Below are 25,525 nucleotides of genomic sequence, written 5' to 3'. Positions count from 1 at the left end.
CCTGATTCATGGTGAATCCCATACTGTGGGTATGCACCACAGTCACTCAGGTCAACAGCAGCATATCCGATGTACTTCCGATTCCCGACAGAGCTGTTACCACGGGTATTCAATTCAATGACATTTTTCCTAATAATGCAAAAAAGCTTCCATATCGTATTCTAGAAGATATATATTAAGATCATGCAATTTTCAATGTGAAGAAAAGTCAGGTGTAGGAATATTTTCCCTGATTCTTCATTTTTCTCTTCGGCTGCAAGATCTAATGCTGACCTTTTTAGCCAAATTCATGGTAGTGGTGCTGGCGTTACGCAAATTAAGATGATCAATTACATCAGCATTGATAATCTCTTATTCATTATCATTGTGCTCATCCCTTACTGCTTCTCGTGATTGTTGCATAATGACTTTTCATTCTTTGGTACCTGGGTTCTTGAGATGCATGCATTTAATTTGGGTGCCTGATCATAAAGACTAATTATAAAAAAAATTGCAGATTCTCTTGTGAAGGCATTGATTAGTGGCCCGATTCTCCCTTATTGCCCTTTAACTCCTCATGTCACTGCTGCTAGATTTCGCAGGAGTTTCATAATTATGCAGGCAGTATCAGGCTCCGCAGTTACCAACCCTGTGGATTGCCGAAATCTTCTATACCCTTGGCACAGATTTTTGGCAAACATGAAAAATTGAAAATCCATCACGAGGCTACACTGCCGGATACCTTTGTTGAACTTTTATCTACACAGATATGGCCCCCTCACCTTTATGCTCATTCTTTGGCGAAGCGGAGACAATAGACCGTTTCTTGTTGTCTTGCAGACATTTTTCTGTTGACTACTGGAAATCCTGCTTCGCAATATTGGCGTGAATTTCTCTACCTGTGATCCTATCTTTTGGAGCCTCCGTTATTGGGTTCAGTCACAGAAATGTTTGCTGAATCAAAAATGACCTAATTGAAACCAATCGATCACCATGTTGGACTGGTTGTCCCCCCCCTTCCCACCATAGCTTTCTTTTATTTATTTATTCAATAATCTTATTTATGCATGGTTTTCTTCCAATTGCTCCCCCCCCCCCCCAAAAAAAATAGAAACATTGTACTTTTTTAAGCTTCAACATTCAAATTGTTAACTCCCTTAATTTAACCACCCGATTCATGACCAATCCCCACTGTGGGTGTGTGCCACAGCCACTCAGGAGAATGACAACTTTTGTGCATCCTTGTGCAGCTTTAGTCGTTGCGCCCTCTTCGAATCTGAACCCTCAATATTAGGATCTCCTGGAAACTCTCATGTATAGAGTACCTACTTATGTAAATGCTTCACTTTTATGAACTGCGAAAAAAAACTCCACTTCTATATTTGGAAACCACTTTGCACAAAAAGAACATGCACATTGGCTTTCAACTCACCTTCTAGACTTCATTCAAGGTCATGCAGTTGCACCTTCAATGGACACTGCATGTGACCATCAGAGGTTTTTCTCCTGACATTAAGAATAAGATGCACCTAAACATAGCATGAAAGATTTGCTTCCTTTAGATATCAGCATTGCGTTGGGTCTGCACACTTTGTTGTTCCTTTTTATTTTTTCACTGCGGCCTTTGCAGTTTTGCATTGAAAAAAAAAATAGTAAAGCCTTTCTTGAAAGGTTTGTAGGCTCGCCTAAAGTACATACTTCTTTTTGCCCCTGTATAGCACATAAACTGTGTTTGACAGCTACAAGACATTCTTGACAGTGTGTTGAAGTCATTTATGTTCAGGGCACATTACTAGAAAAATCGTATTAATCTTGCCTTGCCAACTGCATTAAGGTTCTGTCACAAACCGCTTTTTCGTCCTTTAGTACATTGATGGGGACTTCGAGCAATACATATCGAACATGGAAAATGTGAAGGCAAGTATCAATTGATGACAAAGCATGTATTTCACTTGTGCTGAGCTGTCTGTTAGAATGCATCTTGGAAATGAATTTTTCTTCCAGGTTTGGGGCGGCCATTTGGAGATGCATGCGATGGCAGAACTGTACAAGTAAGAAAAGAAAATTCGTTATATGTTGCTTAAAGGGACACTAAAGTGAAACAATAAATCAGTTAGGCTGATGAAACATTGTTTGAGAACCCTGCAGGCCGTCATTAAAAAAAAAATAGTTTGATTATTGGATGAGAAAATGAAGGTCCAAATATCAGTATTTGAATTTCGCGCCGAAACCCCAGTGCCGGTACGTCAGCATGACATCAGGGATTCCAAAGTGTGTTTTTGCATTTGGGCCGCATTGGCTGAATGAATGTTCCCGAAACTTGCCATGTTTAATACTTGGTTCCTTTAGAACACAATATAGTCAATCTGTACCGCAATATATAATTAGTGGGCCCTAGAAAATGTCATCAAAATCCAAGACGTCACAGCCCATAGGTACGGGAACTTAGGCGTCGCCATCCGTATTTCGTTCGTGCTTTTTCTGGCTTGCCAAACGTCTTATCCTTGTAAGAATGGTGTTTTTGGTGTTGTAGAACAGTAATTTACTGATGCAGAAGAAATCATTTTTCACTTTAGTGTCTCTTAAAGCATGGTCCATTTCAGAATGAGCAACTGCTATGTTTTCATTGTCTTTTGCAACCCATGACTATTGACTTTTATACTAGGGTGCAGTTGCATTGCCTATGTTCAAGGCTTGACAAAAGTTTATGCTGCAAGATTAGCTTCTTGAGCAAAACTACCAGAGCATAATAAGGATAGCATTGTAGCTGAAAATGTGGAGCCAGCTAAATTCCTTTAGTGTAGCGTATCCAACACAGTACGAAAGAGCGACACACGTACTGTGTATGCGCTGTGCCCAAGGCGTCGTAGTATGATATGCCAACGAGCCCAACGTGCAACCCTAAGCATCCAACTGGTCACACTCCTTTCCTTCACGTGATTTCTTTTACTTCAGGGTTTTGCATGATAATTTCTAACAGATTTAACTACAATTAGGTGTTTCTTCTTTCTTTTTTGCTGTATCTGTTTCATGTTCACAAAGTATTGACTTGCCTCTTCTACTTGAACCTATAGGAAAGACTTCCTGATCTTTGATAGCCCAGGCAGGAGTCCCTACTATGCAACAGAGAATCACTTTCAAGATGTGGTATGATCTCTTTGATTCAGTTTTGTGTTTGCAATGCACGTGGCTACATTATATTTTTCTTCTCTAGGTGATGCTCTGCTACACCCTTGGTAATCACTATGATGCTGTCTACACGAAGGAAAGACTCGGTGCTGCAGCCATGTGCCAATGTGGGTGTTTTCAATGCATCTTATATTGCCTATTCATTAGCTAATTTTAATTTGTGCTGCCTCACTGTTTCCTACAGCCTTTGTGTACGAGACTCTGTACAAGACAGTTTTTAAGTTTGGAGACGATGTCGACTTGGCAGTCAAAAAGATGCTCTATGACAAGACATACTTCAAGCACAAGAAGAACATGACCTTTGAGCAGTGGAAAGAGAGGTAACGGTCGATAGCCCTTTTTATCTGGTAAAAAGGCTTTCATGTGCTGGAAAATTTTTCTCATTTCTACGTGCTGTTTATTTTCATTCTTTTTTTCTAATGTGGGGCCTCTAAGCTAAATTTAAGCACACTTGTGCATATGGATGCCTATTACGTGTGGCATATGAACTTATTAGAATTATGAATTATTATAGACTTTATTCTTTTTTTTTCTTGATGGCTCAAGTGTGCCAATATGTGATAATTATGTGAGCCTAGACCCCTTTGTTGTTGCTGTCGTATTTTTTTTTCTTTCTACAACAAAGGCCCGAGTGATTTTTCAGGGGTTTTCGTATTGCTGTGATATTCATGGTTTAAGTCTAAACCAATGCAAGCAATCTTGTGTGTGACCGCAACAGGTGACGCGATGGAGATGGCTGTGGCATTCGCTTGTCGCCTACAAGGCGTACCCCACGCGGGCGACGACATTGAGCAACATCTTCCCAGTGTTGCCGATATGAGGACTGCAAATACGCGCCGAAACTGGCCTGATGCATGTTTATTTTATTTTTTATTTGAAAATACTGCCAGCTGCTTTTTAGCAGCCAAAGCAGGAGTGGTACATAGAAAATACAAAGGGATACTGTACAAGCAAAAAAGTCAAAATAAAATTCGAACACAGCAAGCCCACACACACACAGTGCTTCACAGATCATACTGCGCAGAACAAAATCTCTGAAACTAATGACATGAGTTGAATAAAAATTCGGTACGAAAAGAATTGCGTGCTTCGCTCACAACTGAGAAATAGCCGATAAGAAAGAGTCAACAGTACATTTGTTCGTTACCTCTTGTGGAAGCCTGTTCCATTCTCTTATCGTTCTAGGAAAAAATGAAAATTGATAAGCGATAGTTCTAGCCTGGGGTACAATAAGGGTAAGTTCGTGCTTTCCGCGGGTACTTCTACACGTGTTAAACTGTAAGTATTCCTCAAAATTCATTTTAGTTTGGCCGTTCACTATCGTGTAAAGCATCTTCAGACGGTGTAGCTTACGGCGTTCTTCCAGTGTTGGAAGGCCAGACCTTGAACGGAGATCAGATAGTGATACTTGTCTTCCATAGGCATTAAAAATAAACCTGAGTGCTTTTTTTTGTACTTTTTCCAGCCTATCTGTATCAGTTTTAGTGTGTGGGTCCCAAACGACATCACCATATTCAAGTAGAGGACTCACCAGTGAAGTATAACCAACTAGTTTCGTCTTGCTTGTACAGTGCTTCAGACGTTGCCGCAGTAACCATAGTCTTTTTGAGGCTGTCGAAACTATCTTTTTAATGTGCGCACTCCATCTTAAATGGCGAGATATTTCAATGCCCATCTCGATGTTAAATTGATGTGTTTTACTGTAAAGAGCAGCATCAAAAATTTCTGAAGTTTTTGCAGTAGGTTCTTATCCTTGCACATATAAAAATTTAGCTGTCTGATCGTTTCATGCGACAATCGGTAGTACTTAACTGATGTACATCCAATTCTGGCTTTGCACTATTTGCTAGTCACTCGTAGCACTCCCAGGCGACGAGCAATGAATTCTATATTTCCAGAACCGATTAATCGAACAACAAGAACGATTGATCTGTCGTGCAACGGCCCATTATGTCGCTCCAAGCTGTCGCTTGTCACCGTCGCGCACAAAATTGGTCGTGTGGGGTTTGGGATTTATAGCCTATGGCATTCTGCTGCTGAGAAAGAAGCCATGGTATTGAATTGTGGCCACTGTGGCTCCTCTGGAATGCAAGGAATATTCTGCTTAAGCTTACTCAGTGTCCTAAATCTAAAAAAAAAAAAAGTAGACGTTTGCTATTTCAGAAAATGCATTGACAGCAGCACAATGCAGTTTTCACAGAAAGACGCGGGATTTCTTTCCATTCTTTATGCACATGCACATGCACACACACAAATAGAAGTGCCAAATAGATACATTTGTTCCAGACAAGTGGTGTTGTGGTTCCATTGTACAAACTACTGACACAAATGAAGCGCCACCTCTTTGTGACAAACCTAATTGTTCTGTCGGTAAATGTTTTGTTAAGAATTCTATAGTTTTCTGTGCATTTCTGTGAGAACTGCGTTACGCTACTGTTTACATTTCCATGTTAGTGTTCTGCCGGAGAATGCAGTAAAAGTGGCCGAGATGTGCCCATTTTAAAATGTGACGTCTTTTGTGACCATTGACTGCCAGGGTGTAACAAATTAACAGCCGGTTTTGCTTTACAAAAGTGATGATCTTCCCCAAGGCTTGCACTTCTTTCTTGCTTATGGTGGCTCTGATGTTTGAAACAGTAGCAAGCTGATCTATCAGATTAGCTCAAGTTTTTGCTTTCAGTGCCACTAAATTACTGCTATACAAATGCAGTGATCAAATGTGTCTAATAAAAGTATTATGTGTTTTTATTTCTTGCTCTATTTAGTGTCAAGTTTGGCACAGAGACCAATGTCCTTTCTGAGGAGGAACAGGTTAGGTAGCATGCAGTTATGAATGCTCTGGTGCATGATTTGTTGAAGTTGTGCCATCTCTTACAGGCCACTGCTTCTGAAGTTGTGACTGCATTGGCCAATCGAATACCCCCATTTCCATTCAAAGTTGCCAAGGCTCTGGACCCAACAATCTACAGAAATGTTGAATATGACATCTGGAATGAGGCAGAGAAAGGTAGCTGTCACCCTTGGCATCAAACATGTTCCAGAAACTATGCAAGTTACCAAAACGGCAACTTGGTGGTCATGCTTTGCTGTTGTGGAGTGCGATGTTACAAGTTCAATTTCCTGGCTGCTTTCCAATCGAGATGTACTGCTTGACAATAGTTTATGTTTGTCTACCAAGTGTTGGGTGCATGTTAAAATATTTAAAGCCAATATGAAACCCCCACTGCAGGGTCTGGCATTCCCCCTTTGTTGCATTGGGGCGTTTAAAGCAATGAAATAATTTTTTAAAATCGGAAATGTCACCTTTTACTAGCTTTCATGACGAATCCACTGGGATTTCAAGTGTAGAATTTTGCACAGAGGTTGCTATACATCTACACTACCAGAAACTAAGCTTACACTGCCCACAATTTAGTTTCAGTTGGTCTTGAACAGTGTCGGTGGCTCGAGGCTGTGCGAGTGGCTTGGTTAAAGCCAGCAAAGATCGTTATGCTATTTGTACTGCATGTTCACAAAAACATTCAATATGTCACGAAGCTGTGTAGCTTTGAGTTCAGGTTATTTAAATAAAAACAATGATAGAAGTCATCGGAAATGACAAAGCCGCTTGTTAAAGTGCACAGCTAACAAACTATATTTAAAGCATACACAAGAGAGAACTGAAGTTCATGCAAATGTTGCGAGCACATGGAAAGCGTTCACCAGTGAAGTGGTCATGATGTAGTCAGGGTGATGAGTGCGGGAAGAGCAGATTGGAGCTTGTCTTGAGGATGGGCGTGTAAGAGCGGTGCTCTAAAGGAGTTACTGTTGTGACTTGCATGGTTGGTCAGTGTGCGGCGTCTGAAGTTTGGTGGCTAAAGGTGAATTCTGCATGTCGCAGCTGTTTTAATGGTTGCCGAAGCTGCTGTCACCAACTGCGTGCAGGCATGGCGTAAATAGTTTTGGTAATAGCTTTCCTCTTCCTGCCAGTTCTGCCTTCTTTCTCCGTCCTTTTACAGCGGAGCTGTTATATGCAGGGCTCTAGTGGTTTCTGTGCATAGGCAAATAAGATGGCGGCCATCCCATAGCTAAAAGACCTGAAGCACGAAGTAAAACTGTATCGCCGGGCATACCCCAGCAGCATTTATTCGTGAGAAGCGGCAAAATGTATTGTGGTAAAAAAAAAAAATATGTTATAAGTAAAAACAGAATGGACACTGTTTTGTATGGATTGCAGTTTAACGTCATGGGCTCTGTAGGCAAACCACATAACCTTATCTCAGTTTCCTTCCACCTGTGAAATGGCCAGGCCATGTGTGGTGAGGACTGTGTAAGAACAACGCACCTACAAAGGACACCATCGTAAGCAGAAACGGGAATGTGCACGGTGACAGCGGGCAAATATCGGATACGGACGAAGCGAGCAAATACGGACAAAGATAGTGCCGCAAACGTTACGCGTATGCACCTTTGGTGTCATCACCCCTAACGAGTCCAATCCCATAGTAATTGTGGGGGATTTCAACAGACATGTCTCGGCCGGACAGAAAGTAGTTCATGGCATTCTCTTGGAAAGGTTCTGCATTCACTGTTACACAAACATCATTGTGTGCCCACGATGCATGATCGTGTGTAGACTTCACATTGGCCAAGAACCTTTCTAGTGTTGCTGCAGAGTCACCAGTTGTATATCATGGTGATCATAAAGTGATAGTTATCTTGGTGACCAAATAACAAATCCAAAAAAGCAAACAAAAGTTTAATATAAAAAGCATTTAGTATGCAATTTAATAAAACAAAAAATTATTGTGGAAAAAGTTAATTTTGGTACGTGTCTTTCATTTGCAATCAACATTTACTAACATATTTATCACCATATATACAGCTCCGCTGCTCATCCATCTTCAGAGTAGAATGGCTCTGAATTTTTTTTCTTACCATCCACCTCTGCCCCATACTGGCCAGTGTTGGTAAACTTCAAGGCTAGACAGTTGCATTATGGTCACCAAGATTTTCTTCTCCTACCTTGTTTTTTAAAAAGTACTACTACTACTACTACTACTACTACTACTACTACTACATGATTTATATTGCTACGAGAACAGGGCTACAAGAAGAGGCCATACAAATGTACATACGCCGGTGCTGGCTGCTGGCTATTCACTTATTTCAACTATGATTTTGCATGAGTGCCTCTTGTATGAGTATCTCACTTTGAACCCATGGTGACAATGTAGATGCCCAGGCAGAAATTGTAGGTCCTTGTTCAGGAGTCCTTCAGATGTAGTTATTTGGCATGGACCTCCAGATTTTAATGTTAAATAGGCCTTACCTTTTGCTTGCTCTTACATTCTCTTATTGCATGCACTAAGGACTGTTTGAGTTATCCTAAATTTAGGCAAGGTAATGTGATCATTGAATATTACCCATGGAGCAGGAAATTTGCAAGTGCACTTGTGGTGTCATGCGGATACGAAGGGAGGGACAAATATGGAATAATAGCTGTGAATAAAGCAGTTTAAAGACGGTACTTAGATGTTTTGTTTTTAGCACTGTTGACATTGCAGCATAGTTCAATTTTTCAGAGGATAAGTTGTATTTGAGAAATTAAGTGCACTTACATAGGTCAAGGGCACTTCCCTTTTAGATTGACCAAAAGTGTGCTAAACTGCTTTTGCTTTGTGCAGCCTACTGAGCCTGTGCTTTGACTTTATTATTTGTGCCTCTTTGTGCCACTTGAAATTAAGCTGCTGTTTTTGCATGCTAGAGTAGCTTCTGTCTTGAAGCATTATGACAGAGGAATGGCTTTATCCTTTTTGGTGTACCTAATAATGCAGTGTTCTTCACATTCAGGATTTCTGTATGGCACTTGATCAAATGGATAATTAATTTTTTTGTTTATCTTGTTTCAGCATTACATTAAAGGAAATGTAGTAAGGTGAAACTAAGTCATAATTAAAATACTGACCCTACTTCAGTTGCAGGAAAGCATTACCCATGTGTGGTGGTCACATCATCTAGGCCTTATCAGCATTCAGTTGCATATTCATTATCTAATGGCTTGACACTGAGAATAATTAACCGTATAAAATTTATATGCTATATTTCACACAGAGAAAATGAAGTTTTTCAAATACCTATTGTAAAGAGGAAATGTGTGTGTGTGTGTGTGTGTGTGTGTGTGTGTGTGTGTGTGTGTGTGTGTGTGTGTGTGTGTGTGTGTGTGTGCGTGTGTGTGTGCGTGTGTGTGCGTGCGTGCACATGTGTGTTTAATTTGACTTCATGGCTTCCTAGGTAGCATTGAGGTGTGATTTGCTTGTAATAAAGGAAATGGTGAGAGGAATGAAAGTATGTTGTTTTCCTCATTGTTGAATGCTGCTTTTCATTTATATTTAACAAGGGCTAAGTAATGGTACACATTTGGTAATTGCTTTTGGTACAGTCTGTGCAGGTTTATTTTAAATTAAAAAATTTTCCTCAACTTTCCAGAGAGAATCCGCAGTGAACAACTAGTGATTCCAGAGTTGGAGCCTGGTGTTAAATGTTTGGTGAGTATAGTGCATCAGCAGCAGTTGCGTTGCTAGATAGATAATCGCTAGCAATGGAAGTGTGGATTTCACCCGTGTGCTTAGATTTAGGTGCACGTTAAAGAACCCCATGTGGTCCGAATTTCCGGAGTCCCCTACTGCAGCGTGCCTCATTATCAGATTGTGGTTTTGGCACGTAAAAACCCCATAATTTTCTTTTACTCTGGTTTTGGCAAATTCTGAAAATTTCTGCACAGAAACTTTCTGTGGAAAGACTAGCTGGCTGTAGTATGCTCTAAAAAAAAGTATTCTTTTGCTTAACCACACTGTATGTTTCCACATTTTTGCCCTGGTGTGACACTGAGGCAACATGTTACAAATGAACATGGAATAGCAGGTGCTCATTATATGTACTGGCCCGACTTTTGTGCGCCTTCTAGACCACTGGTGTCGAATTGCTGGTGGCAGTACGATGCTAGTGGTGGCGGTGCGCACATCTTTACCCACCTCTACATGGATAAAAAATGTGCTCAAAAGTAGCATTTGTCATGTACATGGCATGAGAAAGTGCATGCACAGTGGCTTGAACAGTGGAAAACATTCATCATGAGCCTATTTCATGTCCACTGCAAGACAAAGGCTTCTCCATGCAAAGATTAGTTTTGAACAGCTGAATTGAAAAAACTTAGGACCAGGGAAGCGAGAAAAGGACGTTGGTGTGCTAACAGTTGAATTTTATTTTTGCACTTGTGGTTACATACATGTATATACTAGTTCACATGCGAAAAAGGAAACACATACATTTTTCACTCCTCGTATTGGCCATGTAAAGGGAATGTGATGGGTGAGACATGTCACCTGCTGGCAAGATATGTTTTTTCTTTAGTGGTCAAAACTATTGAAGGCGTACTTGCGCACATGCTCTCCTTCTTGAATATCTCAGTGGCCGCCAGGGCTTCCTGTTTTTTTCTTGTTGCTGCTTTTCGTTAAAAGGCTAACTCGATTAAAATGAGCTTGGCACGCAAATTTCCTACAATGTGCTGCCAGGTGTCCACAGGTGGCTGTTGTCTTGAGTGAGGCTGCACGTTTTCTGGTTAACTCATTTAGGCATCGTCCTGTGTGCCTGATATCTGCAATGATGCAACAGTGATGTCTGTCTATCTTCCTCAGTCCTCAGCTGCTCAAAACCCGTCTTAGCTATGAACTAACTCGCTCAGTTAAGTATTCTTCTTCAATCAATTCACCTTTACCCGTTTTGCACCAGCTGACCCCATTACTATGCCTGCCAATTTCTCGATTCAATCACAACATCGAGTTCTCAGCCATCTTCGTCTGCCATTCGTTTTCCTTGAAAACAAAATTTCAGTGGAAGGGTAGTCATGAGCTCTACACTTTGCATAGCCTGCCTCACTTCTTCCTAATCGTAGCTAGAAAGTGGTCTTAGGTTAGAGGCAGTTTTCATTTTACCACTGCATGCTCCACTGGACTGCATCCTGTCTTGCTTTGTGACTTTGGCTGCGCAGAACTGCTTTTTATGTCGAAAGAATTTTGGCAAAGACCAACAGAGTTTGACATGTAGTGAGCGTTGTAGCATGTACCGTGTTGGGAAGTACTCGGGAATATCGAAGTCCCCCTTTGAAAAGTATGGTGCCCAGTGTTTTATTGACATGGAAGTGTGATGAATGCAAACGAAAAGAACCCCAGGAGTCCGATGCCGATTCTGATGAGCATGAAAAAGAAAATGCAAGTGAGCAAAAGGAACTGAGCATACAGATCGATGCCTTAAGTGGAAAGCCTGGTGCAGTTTTGGTCAGATTGAAAAGGCTGGAAAAAAAAAAAAACTTGGTAAACAATGTAATTTGACTGAAGCTATGGACAAGGCAATAGAAATGTTTTCTGCTAAGTACGACGAGCTTCTGAGAAAGGTTGATGATCATGACCCGCAGATTGAGCAGATGAAAAAAAAAAAACATTGGAAGAGCTAACAGAAAAATTACCGGGAAGAGTAAGCAGAATAGCTCTATTGAAAAACACTGGAAACTAAACAAGTATACTCGCGGCGTAGGAACATTGGAATTCATGAGGCATCTAACGAATATTTATATTGTACATTGACAGAACTTGGCTCGAGACTACAGTTGGCAGCACCGAAACACGAGGAAATTGAAGCGGCACATTGACTACGAGCGCAGCCTGACAGAATTGCATCAATCATTGTTCGCTTCAGAAACCAGAAGACTAGGGACACTTGGCTATCAAAAAGAAAAGCGTTAAAGCATGACAACATTTTTATCAGTGACAACATGACAAGGAACCAGAAGCAACTATTTTGGCAATGGTGACAGCTTGCCAAGCAGAAAGGTTACCAGTATGTTTGGGCACAGAACGGACGAATAGTAATAAGAAAAGCTGAAGGAGCACCGAAAAAGCACCTCAGGATTGAAAGGGATCTTATCTACATTGTGTACATTTCACAACTTGACTGGAATGGAAGACGAATGGAAGACTGGAAGACGAAGGGTTGCAAGTAAATCTAAATCTGGTACTCATAAGTATACGCAGCTTGAAAAAAAAAAAATTAGGATGAATTATGTTTATGTCTAAAATGAACAGTTCTTCCCAGTGACATTGTTTTAACTGAAGTTAATGTAGACATGTCTTTGGCAGATATGTATACCTGATTGGTTATGCTAGGTAGGCATGCTGCAGGGAAAATAGGAAAGGTGGAGGTGTTGTGTTCATTCATGATTACTGGATATCGAATAATATAGAAGTAAGCTTTGACAATGTAGAACTAGTGGGTCTTTCTATATAAATAAACAAGATGTGGATTATACATTATGTGCGATATACAAGACTCCTAATAGGAACTCGAATTGTTTTCAAGACGAACTAAGCATATTTTTTTAAGAACACATGAATGAAGTGTGGTTACCTTTAGTTGGAGACAGTAACATAGACACAATGAAGGAATCTAGTTGAGTTGTAACATATTATCTCAATTTATTAGCAGAATTTGGCCTAGAGAACGTAATTAAAGATTACGCTAGAGAGGAATATTGTGGCTTGAAAATAACAAGATCCTGCATTGATCACACTAAGGTTTGATGTACAAATCAATGCTATGCTTCTTGTATCGTAAAACAAAAATTGGCAAATCATTACATTGTCTCCAGGTTGGGCATGACTCATAAATGCGCTGAAATCTGTGATGATCACGTTACTATAAAAGAGGTATTAGATAAGGACATAGTAGACGAATATATTCAAAATTTTGATTGGATGTCCCTGTTGCGACTTGGTCACATAAGTTTGTACAAGTAAATAACAGAAATATTGCAAGATATCTTTTTAAGTCAGCAAAACAAGTAAAGATTAAAATAAGAAACGCCGATGATTAATAGATGACTGAAGAGCTAGTTCATGTATGTTATCTGAAAGATGAAACTTGGAAAAAGTGCAAAAAAGACGCAGAAAATCTTTCAAAAAAAGATGAATACAGAAATCTTGCAACCTCAAAAATTCGACAAGCAATACGAATGTACCTTATGCGGCAGTTTAATTTTTAAAAATATGATAGCAAAAAAACTTGGGAAATGGTGAACGAAATGACGGGCAGATCCAAAAAGGGGTCTACTGACGACACGGTAAAAAAAAATTTCTCAGGCAAAATTTCCACATCTTATGCAATAAATTCAATACGACCTTCACAAGTGCAGCGTAAGAACTTATATGTATGAACCGTGATAAATATAGCACGTATCGGCCGAAACATGGTTGTGTGCATTCTGCGTATTTGCTGCCTATTTCTGAATCTGATCTATATGCTCTAATGCACCAGATGAAAAAGCGCAAACCACCTGGGTATGATAAAATTTACTTTAGAGATCTGGGGCACTGTAATGTAAAACTATTCCAAACTTTTTTATTCCAGTTCTGTAATCAGCCCTCCGTGATTGGCAAAAAGCTTTTTTGGACCACCCCCGCTTCACCTGTCTGTCGCACAACGTCACGAAAACTGCAATAGCGCCCCATCTAAAATGACATGTACACACTGATTATGAATGATTTGACCGAAAAAAGAAAAATAGTTATTTCTGATTTAACGCCTTTTCGTCATTAGCCACCGGCTATTGGTCAAAAGTTTTTGGGCTGCACCCACTTCACCTGCCTGTCACGCAACGTCACAAAACCGCAAAAACTCACCGCGTCAAAGTGACGTGTACTAATTAAAGATGCATTAATGTGCTAAAGAAACCTGTATTTTCCTCTGAATAGCCGCAGGCTGCCTTGTTCCAAAAGGAATAAAAGATGGCTGCTGCTGATCGCTCAGCCGCTGGCTACTCGCACCTGCTGGAGAGCATTGGTTTATTTGCCTATAATAAAACTTCTTTCGTGGACCTGTAACGTTTTCGAGCACTTTCGGCACATTTACGACCTCATTCTGCCAACTCTTCTTTGCTTAGGATCTGTTTTTAGCATCATTCTTGAGCTTCCGTTGCATGCCGCTGCGATTTTCGACCAACCGCCACAAGCCAAGTAAGGGAAAGTGAACCAATCGCAGACGCTGGCACCACCTTCTTCATCCAGTCATAGACTTTCAGTGCAGCAGCTTGGCCCTATCGAATCCCTCTCCACTTGAGTGTGCTCCTCGCCTCTTGTCAGCCAATTAGATAAGACAAGGCGCTCAGTGTAGGCAATGTTATTCGTTTTTCAAGCAAACAAAAGTGACCTCGTATGAACGAGGACAACGTTGGATTGTTCTGTTTAGACAACCTTGCGGGTGACCGCCGCCCGGTGCTTGCGTCACCGGTTTCGCAAATTTGACGTCAGGAGATTGGAATAAAAACATATTGGAATAGTTTTACATTATAGGGCCCCTGTTTTACAACTTTAATAAGCTAAAGGAAGTTATCCTCAAAATACTAAATGGAATATTCGAAATGGGTGAAGTACCAGATGAACTAAAGGTATCCCTAGTAAGATCATTATATAATAATGGCAAAAAGTCGGGAGTGCGCAAACTACAGGCCAATCGCAATTTTATCTTCCTTAGCGATCATATCATGAAAAAGCACATTGCGTCTAACATGCAATCATTCTGCGACAAGTTTTCTTTAAATAACACAGCACAGTTTGGATTCACAAAAAACAAGAACTCGGTTACACTACTTGAAGAATTCGCGGATTTTATCAACAACGCATTAGAAAATAACCAGGTAGTACTAGCTCTAATCTTAGACTTGACCAATGCATTTGGTACAATAGACCACAATATCTTGTTGGAAAAGTTGAACTGCTTGGGCTTTTGAAATGAATTTAACAAATTCTTTAGCAATTACTTTAAAAATAGAGTACAGTGTGTAACACTTGGAGACGTTTATGGCAGCTTTCAACCAATAAAGTATGGGGTACTACAAGGTAGCATGCTCGGACCGTTGCTTTTCAACATATGTGTATCTGATATAAGTCTGTTAAAAAGTAATTCGAAGCTGTTTCAATATGCAGACGATACAGCACCTGCCTCAAGGTGTCTGAATATAAATTAGAGAATCAAACCTTTCAGCAGGATATTAACAAAGTACTAGACTGGTTTTCAGAAAGTGCAGTGTTTGTAGATCATAAGAAAACTCACTAAGCTACTATGTTTCAGAAACCCGCACAAGAATATTTCTCTACAGCTGACTTTATACCTGTACGGCTAGATGTGTACCCCTTGTAGATGCCTGGTCAGTTACATCTATCAGTTAAATGCTATCATTACCAAATGTATTTTTTGAAATAAAGATTGAAAAATTGAAGGTAAGCTACTTCTGTTCACTCTGTAATCTATACTTTTCTCACTGCCTATTTTTCTTTTTTCCATCACTTGCATGCCTTCATTTCTTCCTATGCATCTTTGTTATCAAAGTGTAAAAACACTGTACTGCTGTACTACTGTACTACTCGGTACTCTGACAATGATGTGAAAGCCGCTCTAGTTCAATGCCTGATAAAGCATGCCCAAGCTGAATTAGAGCAATCGGAAGCCAGAAGAGGAAACACTTCATGTTGTAAACAAATGGGATGCATAGCTGCCAATGCATCACTGTGGCAGACTCCATGCTTCACTTCAAGGTTGTTTTTCTGTCATTTTCATTGTATGGTTGGTATCTGTCAGTCTGTCAAAGTGCAACTGAGCAAAAAGAGATGTAGCTTTGTCTCTAGGCGACGATTTAAACTTACGACTTTTTGATGTTGGGCCAAGTGTTCTAACCACTGCATTGCAGTAGTTCTATCAAAGTGACTGAATAGTGCCTGTCTTGTGCCCTGCGTTTCTTGTCCTTATCTTTTCATGCTATATATTTACTACTTCTTTATGAATAAACTCGCCCAAGAAAACGTTTTGCTTAGTAGGAGCATATAATGCAAAGGCTAATTTGTGTGTGCTTCATGCAGGGTCAGAGGTTGATGTTGCAAGCATTGGAACTCGGCAAAACAATGAAAAGGCACATTTCTTTGCATGTGCTCCCAGTTTTTTTGTGGAATGAATCAAAAACTTCAAATACTTCCGAGAAAAAATGCAAGCGTGGAGGCATGAAATTTGCGAATGAGGAGGCACTGCACACCATAACAGTGTTGACGAATTTTAAATATAAAAGTATTGTGGTGTGCATTTATCAGGACATGTGGGCATCTCTTGGTTATCATCATTACATTTTGTTCGGTCTCAAAAGCGAAGTTCATTTCATCCATTTTATTCCTCTACTTTTTCGTTACTCTTTGCAATCTTTCCTACCAAGAGCAAGATGACTAATCTCAGCATAGCTAATCTTGCACCTGCATTCATTGCTCTCATGATTTTCATTTTACTGCAGTCACACATGTTGGTAAGAAGCAGGCAGATGTTTTCAGGCAGCAAGAAAATTAAGATTGCCCATTCGCTCTCACATGCAAAGTGTACTGGAGAAGGAGCACTATGCACTGCTTCGAGAAAGACGAGGAGGAGTTTGGTCGAAGCCTTGCGCCTGTATTGCCTTAACTGTGTGACCTCTCGCTCTAGTGCTGTACTCTCCGAGACCTTCATTAATTACACCAAAAGAGCTCTTGAAAATTTGGTGGAAATGCTGGGCCCATTAGCAACCTGAAAATTCGCAGCTGGACGCTTCTTCCCGTTTGTGCCGTCCCTAAGGGCGCCACATAGCTCGGTCCTCCACAGGCATCGCCTATCGTCTGCTCCAATGCTCTATGCGTATGAGATCCTCCCGTCTTCAGTGGCACCGATAAATAAATAGAGGTTGGAGAACTTCGCTCTGTCAGCACTGGACCTGCCCACATAGCTTACATGCCTGAGCTGTGCCTCAGTAGGCACCTAAAGAATGTGCAGGGACTGGATATTTTCATATTCTTTTATATCTTTTGAAATTTCATGTGTCTAATGTCTACTAGTAAGAAATTTTGCAATACAAGTTGTCCCTGCTTGTCGTACTTGTTTGCAGCTTGTTTCACCACTGTGCAAGTTGGCAGTGCAAGGGATGCCCGTTTTTCCAAATTATTAAGTTTTCTCATAGAACAAATTTCATTTGCAGTCATAAGTTTGTCTATATTTTTATATTTAATTTACACCTATATGCACAACATAATTGACAAGGTAAGTAAATGTGTCGGGGCATTTAAATGTAGACATCCAAAATTTCATGCCGCTTCTTTCATAATGTTCGAACTTTTTTGGCTTTGCATAAAATTTGCTAATGTGCAAGTGATCTTTGCATTGCTTTCCCGCATAATTTGGCATCCAGTATTGACTGCCTAGTACCTATGCACTTGTAGAATGAAGCGAAATTTGCAATATCTTTTTTGTAGGTGCGGCTGACTCGCGAATTAGAAGGCCACAGTGCTTCGTTCCAAGCTCACATTCAGAAAATGGAGCCAAACGAAGGACCCATCACAGTTTTCATCGAAAAGCTGGGGAAAATGTGAGTCTATTCAATTTTGGTGCAGTTATGCCTCCTGCAGTAAATGAAAGCACAAATAATTTTCTAGAGTGCTTAAAGGTCTGCTGTCCACTAATATCTGTGGTGCAGTGTCCGTTGAACATTCTTCTGCTTCATTTGTTGGAACAGGCGTAGTAATAGCTGAGCTGCAACTGTTTGGAGGAATAAGCTTTCCAGTGTGCCTGTGACTGGCAGGCACTTGCTTTTAACTTAGGGCCGGAAGCTTGTAGACCATTTTAGCTGCTAGATAGGCATCTCATTAGGGGGAGAGTTGACATTTTTCACATTAATTGAAAGGAGCTTGGTAATCAGGTCAAGTTCAAGAGAAGCTAGAGCATTTCAGTCAGTTTTATCCCATACAGGAAAGCAACAATGACAGAATACGTGTGGAATGCATTTATGAATTTTTATTAGAATGTGATATTTTGCTAACCATCTCTGACCATCTGAAATTCAGCTGAATGATACCTGCATTTAAAGTGGCGAGAGTGCTATATTTGGTCCGAAACAAGACTGCGATTATTGGTGAAATGGCAGCATGTGTTGAGGAGTTTGTGTTCATTGAACTGGGGCAATGCGGTCTCACTTTCCATTCCACGAAGTAATGGCAACAAGTTGCAGTAGAGCACATCTCGTCTTCCCCTGCCCTTTCATATCGCCACAAGCTACTCAGAAGGTATGCTTGTATCCCACTTTAGATTGGGTAAACCGCACCAGGTACTTGCTGTACTTTATTGCTCTCTATTGACACTGCTTGCACAGTCCTTTTCTTCTCTCTCTTTCTTTTTTTTAGAATGCTCCTGCCAGGTCAAACTGGGCTAGGTTGTTGAGGTTCATGGGGAAGTGTATAAGCAAAATAGGATGTGTGGAGGGTGCTGACAAAGTTCTGTTCTGAGGTAGGAAACATTTATAGGAAATGAATTTGATGGAAGTACACGAAAGCAAACAAGAAAATATGTGAAATGAAAACCTAGAAGTAATATTTCATGTCCCATCAATTTACCCAATTCACTTTCAAACAGTGTTATAAACTAACAGGCAATGTATGGTTATGTAAATCAATGTACTAGTTGAAATGTTGAATGTCACAGCACCATGATGTTCTGCATCCCCTTATTGCACGGCTGGATTCTGTGTGTGTGTGTGTGTGTGTGTGTGTGTGTGTGCGTGTGCGTGCGTGCGTGCGTGCGTGTGTGTGTGTGTGTGTGTGTGTGTGTGTGTGTGTGTGTGTGTGTAGACAAGCTGCTGCATCAGTGCATATCTGCACGAGCATTAAAAATGGTCACACCAAGATAACATCTGATCTTGATGGCCAATATGGCACACGTTCCCTTCATCCCCTTCACCCTCTTTGTGATTAACCTCTTTGGGATGGCATCTTATTCAGACCAATGCACAGTTCTTTCAGCACTTGGATTCAGCCTTGTATTTATGGCTGCAGTTGTTATAACATGTTTTCCCTCATAATTTTTGTGTCTGTTGCTGTGCATTGTTTTGCAAGTGAGCCTGAGAGTGATAAGCAAGTCTTTAACTTCAGGGTGTCTACCAACCGGGAGAACCGGGAATTCTCAGAGATTTTGAATAGTCTGGAAAAACTCGGGGAAAACTGGGGAATTTGTGCTTCTATCAGGGAAAATTATCTGTAATTTTATTTAAAGGGAACGAAAGTCGCAGTTATGCTGGCTTGAGTAACTGACAGGAATTGTAATGAATCGTCTTTGACACCCTGTCGTCAGCATGAGGAGCTGCCAGCGTACAGTCAACGACAGACTGATGAATGATGATCGTGCTTACCATCTGTCTAATGCTACGCAAATGACTCTTGAAGACATGCCAAGCGATCTGCACGCAATCAACATTCTTAAGCAGATGCCCCATTTCATTCCTTTCATCACTTTTCGCACTTCCATGAAAAAAAAAAGCTGCCACTAAACTTGCTTCGGCTTTATTATTTGTAGGCTTCATAATGGTTTTGGTCAACAACATAAAGGGTGCCTTTCGATTCTTCTCGTCTGCACTCGTGGGCACGCAACAAATTGCAAGCGGCAATCACAGTGGCCACATTTACACTATGTTAGAAGAGTACCCTATTCATACGCCGACGCTTGTAACGCAGCTAAGATATTCGCCCGCCCTTAGTGCAAACGTGCTGTATTAGGATAGCAGTGAAGACAAATGCCACAGTTTCCACAGCATGCCCACCAGGTTTCCATTTCACAGGCAGCTAAGCACACCCACCTCTGTTTCTGTCCCCTCAAAGTGGACATGGCTACATGGTTGTCGTAAACTTGCCAATATTAACGATAATATTTATTACTGATACGGAAGCAACTGTATCAGTGCGCATAATGTACTCACAAGAAAAATAATCGCGATCGATGTGTTCGGCTTGCTCCACCGGCCGTCATTTTTGTTTGGTGTCCTGCACTGACAGCGGCAGCCGCCTGCTTGTCATCGCGCAGCAAATGCGGGATGAAAAAAGAAAATGCTTCTTTTAATGGGAAATTTAATCGCATAATGATTGCACCCCTGAATTTGTATAAATTTATTTTGACAAAAAAGTGCGATCATTATGCGAGTAAATATGGTACCCTTCGCCGTCCGATTTTCTGGACATTTTGCTGTGACTGCAGGTACAAAACGCCATTATAGCCACAACTGCTACCATTTTGATTATTTTGCCGCCTCGAACTGGCGCCCTCGCACGCAGATCCCCTGGCAGCCGTAGCCACTACTGTGGCAACGCTAGGCCTAGCTGCTTCGTCCTTCGCTATTAAGCTTCTTGGCGTTGTTTAAAACTGATGGTAGCGTTAAAAGGGACGAATACACGGTGAAAAGACGACACGACGACGAGGGAACGCTATTGACAGCAGGTTTATATTTGAAAAGGGTTCAAATTTATGACAACACAACACATGCGCACAACTGAATTGCACCAGCCTTCTTTTACAAATAATGATATCGCAATATCGCAGGCAGTCACAGGAAGTGAAATGATCAAAAACCAAGCAGCAAGAAATGCAACAAATGACCAATAAAAGACAGCAACAAACGAAAAGCCATATGTTACGGTTTTACACATCTCTCCTGGAGTGTGTGTGCTCGGCCGAGTACAAACTTATGTTCAAAGAATGTTCCCTTAAGTGGTCATTGAGGCAACGCCCCGTCTGCCCAATATAGCACTTGCCGCAGGACAGAGGAATAAAGTATACCTCTCCTAGGGCGCACCTGATGAAGACATCTTCATGCTGCTTTCTGCAACCGCACTGACCTTCACCGCAGATGCCGTTGAGGGCCGTGCTTTTCATTGAAAGAATTCGCTGCTGTCAGCAATGGCACCCATTCCGCCTTTGTGATCCTCGTGATTGGCTTTGAAGCTCGGAATGCATGGAATGTTGCATAATGCCGGTTCCCGAAAGTCAGCTTCGCCTCTGTACATAAATGCTACTCAGTGAAGCATATGCAAAAGTATTGTGGTGAAGCATAACAAGCGTGGGAAGGGGCTATTGCCATGGGACACAGTGTGTATTCCTTAATTATATGTGCCTGCACCCGGTATCTCCTGTTGCAGTAGGGGCACCAATGTGCCTGTACGTGTACCGACAGGCATTCAGAGCTTTTTCGAATGTGCCTGTGGCGGTTTGAGCCCTTAAAGGGCCCCTCACCATGTCTAGCCATTTTTAGCTGACAAGCTCAGAGCATACAATGCGCGCTAACGATCATGTTTGCAAAAAGAACTGCATCGCCACGCGCTGCGGAAAGGTCTGAAATTCCAATCTGAACGCCGTTTCCCTTCTTGCGGCGACCGCACTCCAAGCCGGGCGGTGACGTCCTCGTGTCGTCAGTGTGACGTCGCTCGTAGTGACATGTGAATTCGATCATTATTTAAGGCAACATCTGTTATCTTCGTGATCTGTTGCTTAAATTAACGAATTGAAGTTTGGAGAAATAATGAAACACACAAACAAAATGTCTGCGTGTTTTTGTTTTACTTTGCACCGAAGCAAGAGAAACTTACTTCCCCTTCGTCTGCTTGTTTGCACGGTCGTGCAGTCACATGCGCTGGTACCAAAACTACGCCATTTTCTACTGTGTTCCAGCACGTAATCATGCTCTGCAATCTACTTGTTCTGCCTCAGTATTTGTGTAGCACTGAATGATACCACCAGTCATGTATCCTTGTGCACAGCGCGCAATGTCGTGCGCTGCGCAAACTAGACAACAGCTCGAGCGCGACGCCATCAGCGGAAGTCTGTAGTGTCGAAAAAAGAAAAGAAAAAGTGAGGAGGAATAAAAATGAAAGCATGACGTATGCGTCACGCAATCCTTGAGGTCCGGTATTGTAGAACGCAGGGAAGGAATTTCGCTTGCGAAGGCTAGATGAGACGAGTGAAGAGAGTGTCTTGGGTTCGCAGCACTGAACTATTTCTGTCTCTGGTATTAATGAGCCAATACGAAAAATTTTTGTGGTAGAACACTCCCTAGAGGACATGTAACAACTTCCAGTGCATAAGCAAAATTTGCCATGGAACCTGGTGAGGGACCTTTTAAGGGCAGCAAAAGACATGCAGTCATTTTTTCCAACTGGCCAATTTTTCTGATGTTTTCGCGGCCCCTAGGCAGTTCGAAAAATTGCATGTTGATGGTACAACTGACCAAGAAGGTGCTTAAAATGGTCCGTGGGGCAAACAAACAACGGAAGGAGGACGAGAACAGAAAGGACCTACACATTGAGGAATTAACAGGAAAAGAAGCGTGCCGTCGCCATTTTGAAGGAGCATGAGCTCAAAAAAAGTGTTGGCGGATGCTGAGATGCAGGTGTCCCTCATCCAAACCAAAATAAACTCTTTAAAGCAGCGAAACATAACAGTGAGGCGTCATTCGTGCACGGGCTGAGAGTATAAGCACTACTCGTTAGTATTCAAACTGAATTAAGTCGTTTTTTTTTAAATTTTTTCGCAAGCTTGTTAGAGAGCGACAGCATCTGGCGACATGATTCCAGCCCGTCTTGACATAAAACATAGTTCTGCATCACTTAGGGAATTTTGCAAAGGCACTCGGGGAAAACCTGGAAAACTCAGGGAATTCGGAAATGTTCACTTGGTAGACACCCTGAACTTAGTATTTGTGGGTTTCTCAACATCAAAGCCAGAACTGAAAATGGCGAAATTTTCGTATCTTTAAAGGTGCACAGTCCCGTACAGCAGTGTTCAGGCACTGCCCTTGCCAGCACACAAAGGTAAGGATGCATGTGATGTAACCTTCCAGTGAATAAAACAGCAATGAACTTTCGTTAATGTTTCGAACACATTTTTATATTTCAAACTGGTTTGAATTCGTTTTTGTGAAATACATGGTAACTTGAAATGTTCATTCAGAATCGCTCATTGGTATTCAATTTAGTATACGCTGCAAGCTTGAAGATCGGGCTGTTGTCTATGTGTGGCACTTCTTTGTTAAGATTCAAGCTTAAGAATGGCGCCAAGATATGGCGCGGGCATAAAGTACAAGACAGGAGCCAACTTCCAACTGATTTATTCCGGGAAGCATACAGCCAAGTAAACTTCATATGCATGCGTGTGCAAAAAGCACCTGTAGGTGAAAAATTTCTGGGAAAAAGCTGCAACCAGGTTACCCGAGATTTAATTTAGGCTTTTCATATTAAAAAAAAAAAAAAACGGTGGGAGGGAGCAGAATACATTGGCATTTGGTCATCCCTCTATAACGGGACATAGAAGTGTTTAGATGAGGCTTTTTAAATAATATGGATTTTGCACGATGCTGGTTGTCGTGTGTGTGAAACCTCATGCGCCTTAAGTTTACTTGGCCGTCAGCTTCATGGAACAAATCGTGTGGAAGTTGGCACCTGTCTTATCCTTCATGTCCATGTTATATCTTTGCGCCATTCTTAATCTCAAATCGTGTGCCAACTAACCCAGCAGCACGTCTTATTCTTTGTGAAGACTTGCTTGCATATCATATATAAAACCATACGTTAACATAGTTGTAACCCTGAATAAATATGCTATAATGATATCCCTTATTTTATTTTTTTTTCATACACTTGCTTATTGCTTTCTGCAACAGGAGGAATGAAAAGGTAGACTGATTGATCTTTCATGCTGTACTTGCTCAACTGGTGATGAGACAGTTTTCTCAATGAGAAATGGTAGATTGCTGGACTGTTTGGTCAGGATTCATGGTGTGCTGGTAGTGCAACACCGGGCAGCCACTTTATATAATGAAATGTGTGTCCAGTGTTGCATTCCTATGTCACAATGAAATCACCCAGTATGTGACCGTAGTGGGTTATACTTAGGGCTACAATTTTTCAGTATTGGAAAGGAAGTGTTGACATTACTAACCAGACTTTGCTGTGTGCTGTACAAGTAATTTAAAATGTGACTGACCGTGTGATGACTATGACCAGAGTGCAATGCACAATTCAGGGCCCTCTAATTCCTTCAGCGCTTAAAGTGACACTAAATAGAAACACTGAATCAGTTTATATCAATAAAGTATTCCTGAAGAACTCCACTTTGGTTGATTGCACAGTAATAGGTTTAGTACTAGAAGAACAAATTATATTCAGTGTTTCATTTTTGAATTTTGCGCCAGAACCCTAGGTTCATCACACATAGTGTGATGTCGCAGATTGTAAAGTTTCTTTATTTCACCATTGTAGTTCAGTACAGTGTCTTGAAAATTTTTGGATTGAGTGTTTGGCTTTTTTCAGTACCAATAATAATTTAACTAGGCCCAAGCCAACAGGGTCAAAGCCGTCATGTCGCAGCAAGCTAGTGCAGGAATTTCAAGGTGGCGTTGCCACCCATCCTTCACTTTTGCTCTTTCATATTGCACTGGTGGTGCACTGGTGGCACACTGGTGGCACTGGTGGTACTTCACATTGCACTGGTGGTATTTTGTGGCAGTGACTCCCAAAGGGGTTCGAACCATCCCTTTGGCTTGGTGAAAAAACAATTGGCGGATACCATATGCTTCTGTGAACGTCTCGACTAAATTTGGAGTTGTGCACAGAGTGTGGCGTATACAAGCAGAGCGTGAAGTTGCCATTTAAGCTGTGGTGTTCTCCTCCCATACTCTTGGGACAAAGGAATGACAACACAGTAGTGCAAACAATCACAAGGGCATTTATTGCAACTGTCATAGATCAATACCTGCTAGAAGAGTTTCTATCCACAAAACATGCCGATGGGCGCGCGACAAATTTAGGAAGTCCGACTCACCGCAACCGGATAGCGAGCGAATATGTTCGCCCCATGCTGGATCCCAACGCCTGGTCGTTCGCATGTACGGTCACGCGAATGGTGGCGCGTTCGAAGGCGGCCACGCGAGGCGGTCTCGCAGAAGCATGGGTCGGCGTGCGCGTGGGACGTCCACGCTGTTCTCCGACCTGCCAGGAAAGAGCCAGCCTGTTCTCCCCTGCGCTCAAGTAACCCTGCCGTGAGGCGGCGTTAGCAGCGCAACACTCGCGCCATCTCTCGCACTGTGCCCCAACCACATCGACCGCCGCAGGCATCACGCAGGCCACGCGGCGAAGCCGGATTACAGGAGATGCGCTATGCGGGAAAAACATCGGGGGACACGCGTGAGTCGCGCATCCCCACAAAGCATGAGATGCTTTTAACTCCCGTTGTCGGCGACCTTCCAGTGACCATGAGCCAAAAGCCAGAGCCGTTACCCGGGCACCCGAACAAGAAAGTCCAGGGAACCAGTCAAAACATAAAATGCGGTCTTTGGCCCCCAACCCTTTGTACAGGGCCGCATCACATAGTATAATTTCTGCCCAAAGAAGTAACAAAAAATATTGCTTCAGAGTTCCTTATAATGTTTATCCACAATATCAGTGAAGCTCAA

The 25,525-nt window shown here is 41.6% G+C and overlaps 1 protein-coding gene across 4 annotated transcripts in view; it reads left to right on the top strand.

The window, feature by feature from the left end:
* Positions 1-25,525, top strand: part of LOC135903868 (OTU domain-containing protein 4-like) — a 74,455-nt gene that overhangs the window by 1,728 nt on the left and 47,202 nt on the right. For 3 of the 4 annotated variants that reach the window (XM_065434281.2, XM_065434280.2, XM_065434283.2), the window contains 10 exons: positions 1,846-1,896; positions 1,984-2,030; positions 3,054-3,126; positions 3,194-3,275; positions 3,353-3,488; positions 5,934-5,979; positions 6,046-6,175; positions 9,637-9,695; positions 17,517-17,629; positions 22,834-22,886. In XM_065434281.2, coding sequence (XP_065290353.1) covers positions 1,846-1,896; positions 1,984-2,030; positions 3,054-3,126; positions 3,194-3,275; positions 3,353-3,488; positions 5,934-5,979; positions 6,046-6,175; positions 9,637-9,695; positions 17,517-17,629; positions 22,834-22,886 — 790 coding nt within the window. The remainder of the gene's footprint in view (positions 1-1,845; positions 1,897-1,983; positions 2,031-3,053; positions 3,127-3,193; positions 3,276-3,352; positions 3,489-5,933; positions 5,980-6,045; positions 6,176-9,636; positions 9,696-17,516; positions 17,630-22,833; positions 22,887-25,525) is intronic. The other variant, XM_065434282.2, reaches the window with a different exon arrangement.

This window comes from Dermacentor albipictus, chromosome 3 (genome assembly GCF_038994185.2).
Source record: "Dermacentor albipictus isolate Rhodes 1998 colony chromosome 3, USDA_Dalb.pri_finalv2, whole genome shotgun sequence".
Classification (NCBI taxonomy): domain Eukaryota; kingdom Metazoa; phylum Arthropoda; class Arachnida; order Ixodida; family Ixodidae; genus Dermacentor; species Dermacentor albipictus.
Note: the sequence above shows the minus strand (reverse complement) of the source record. Positions and strands in the feature narration are given on the sequence as shown.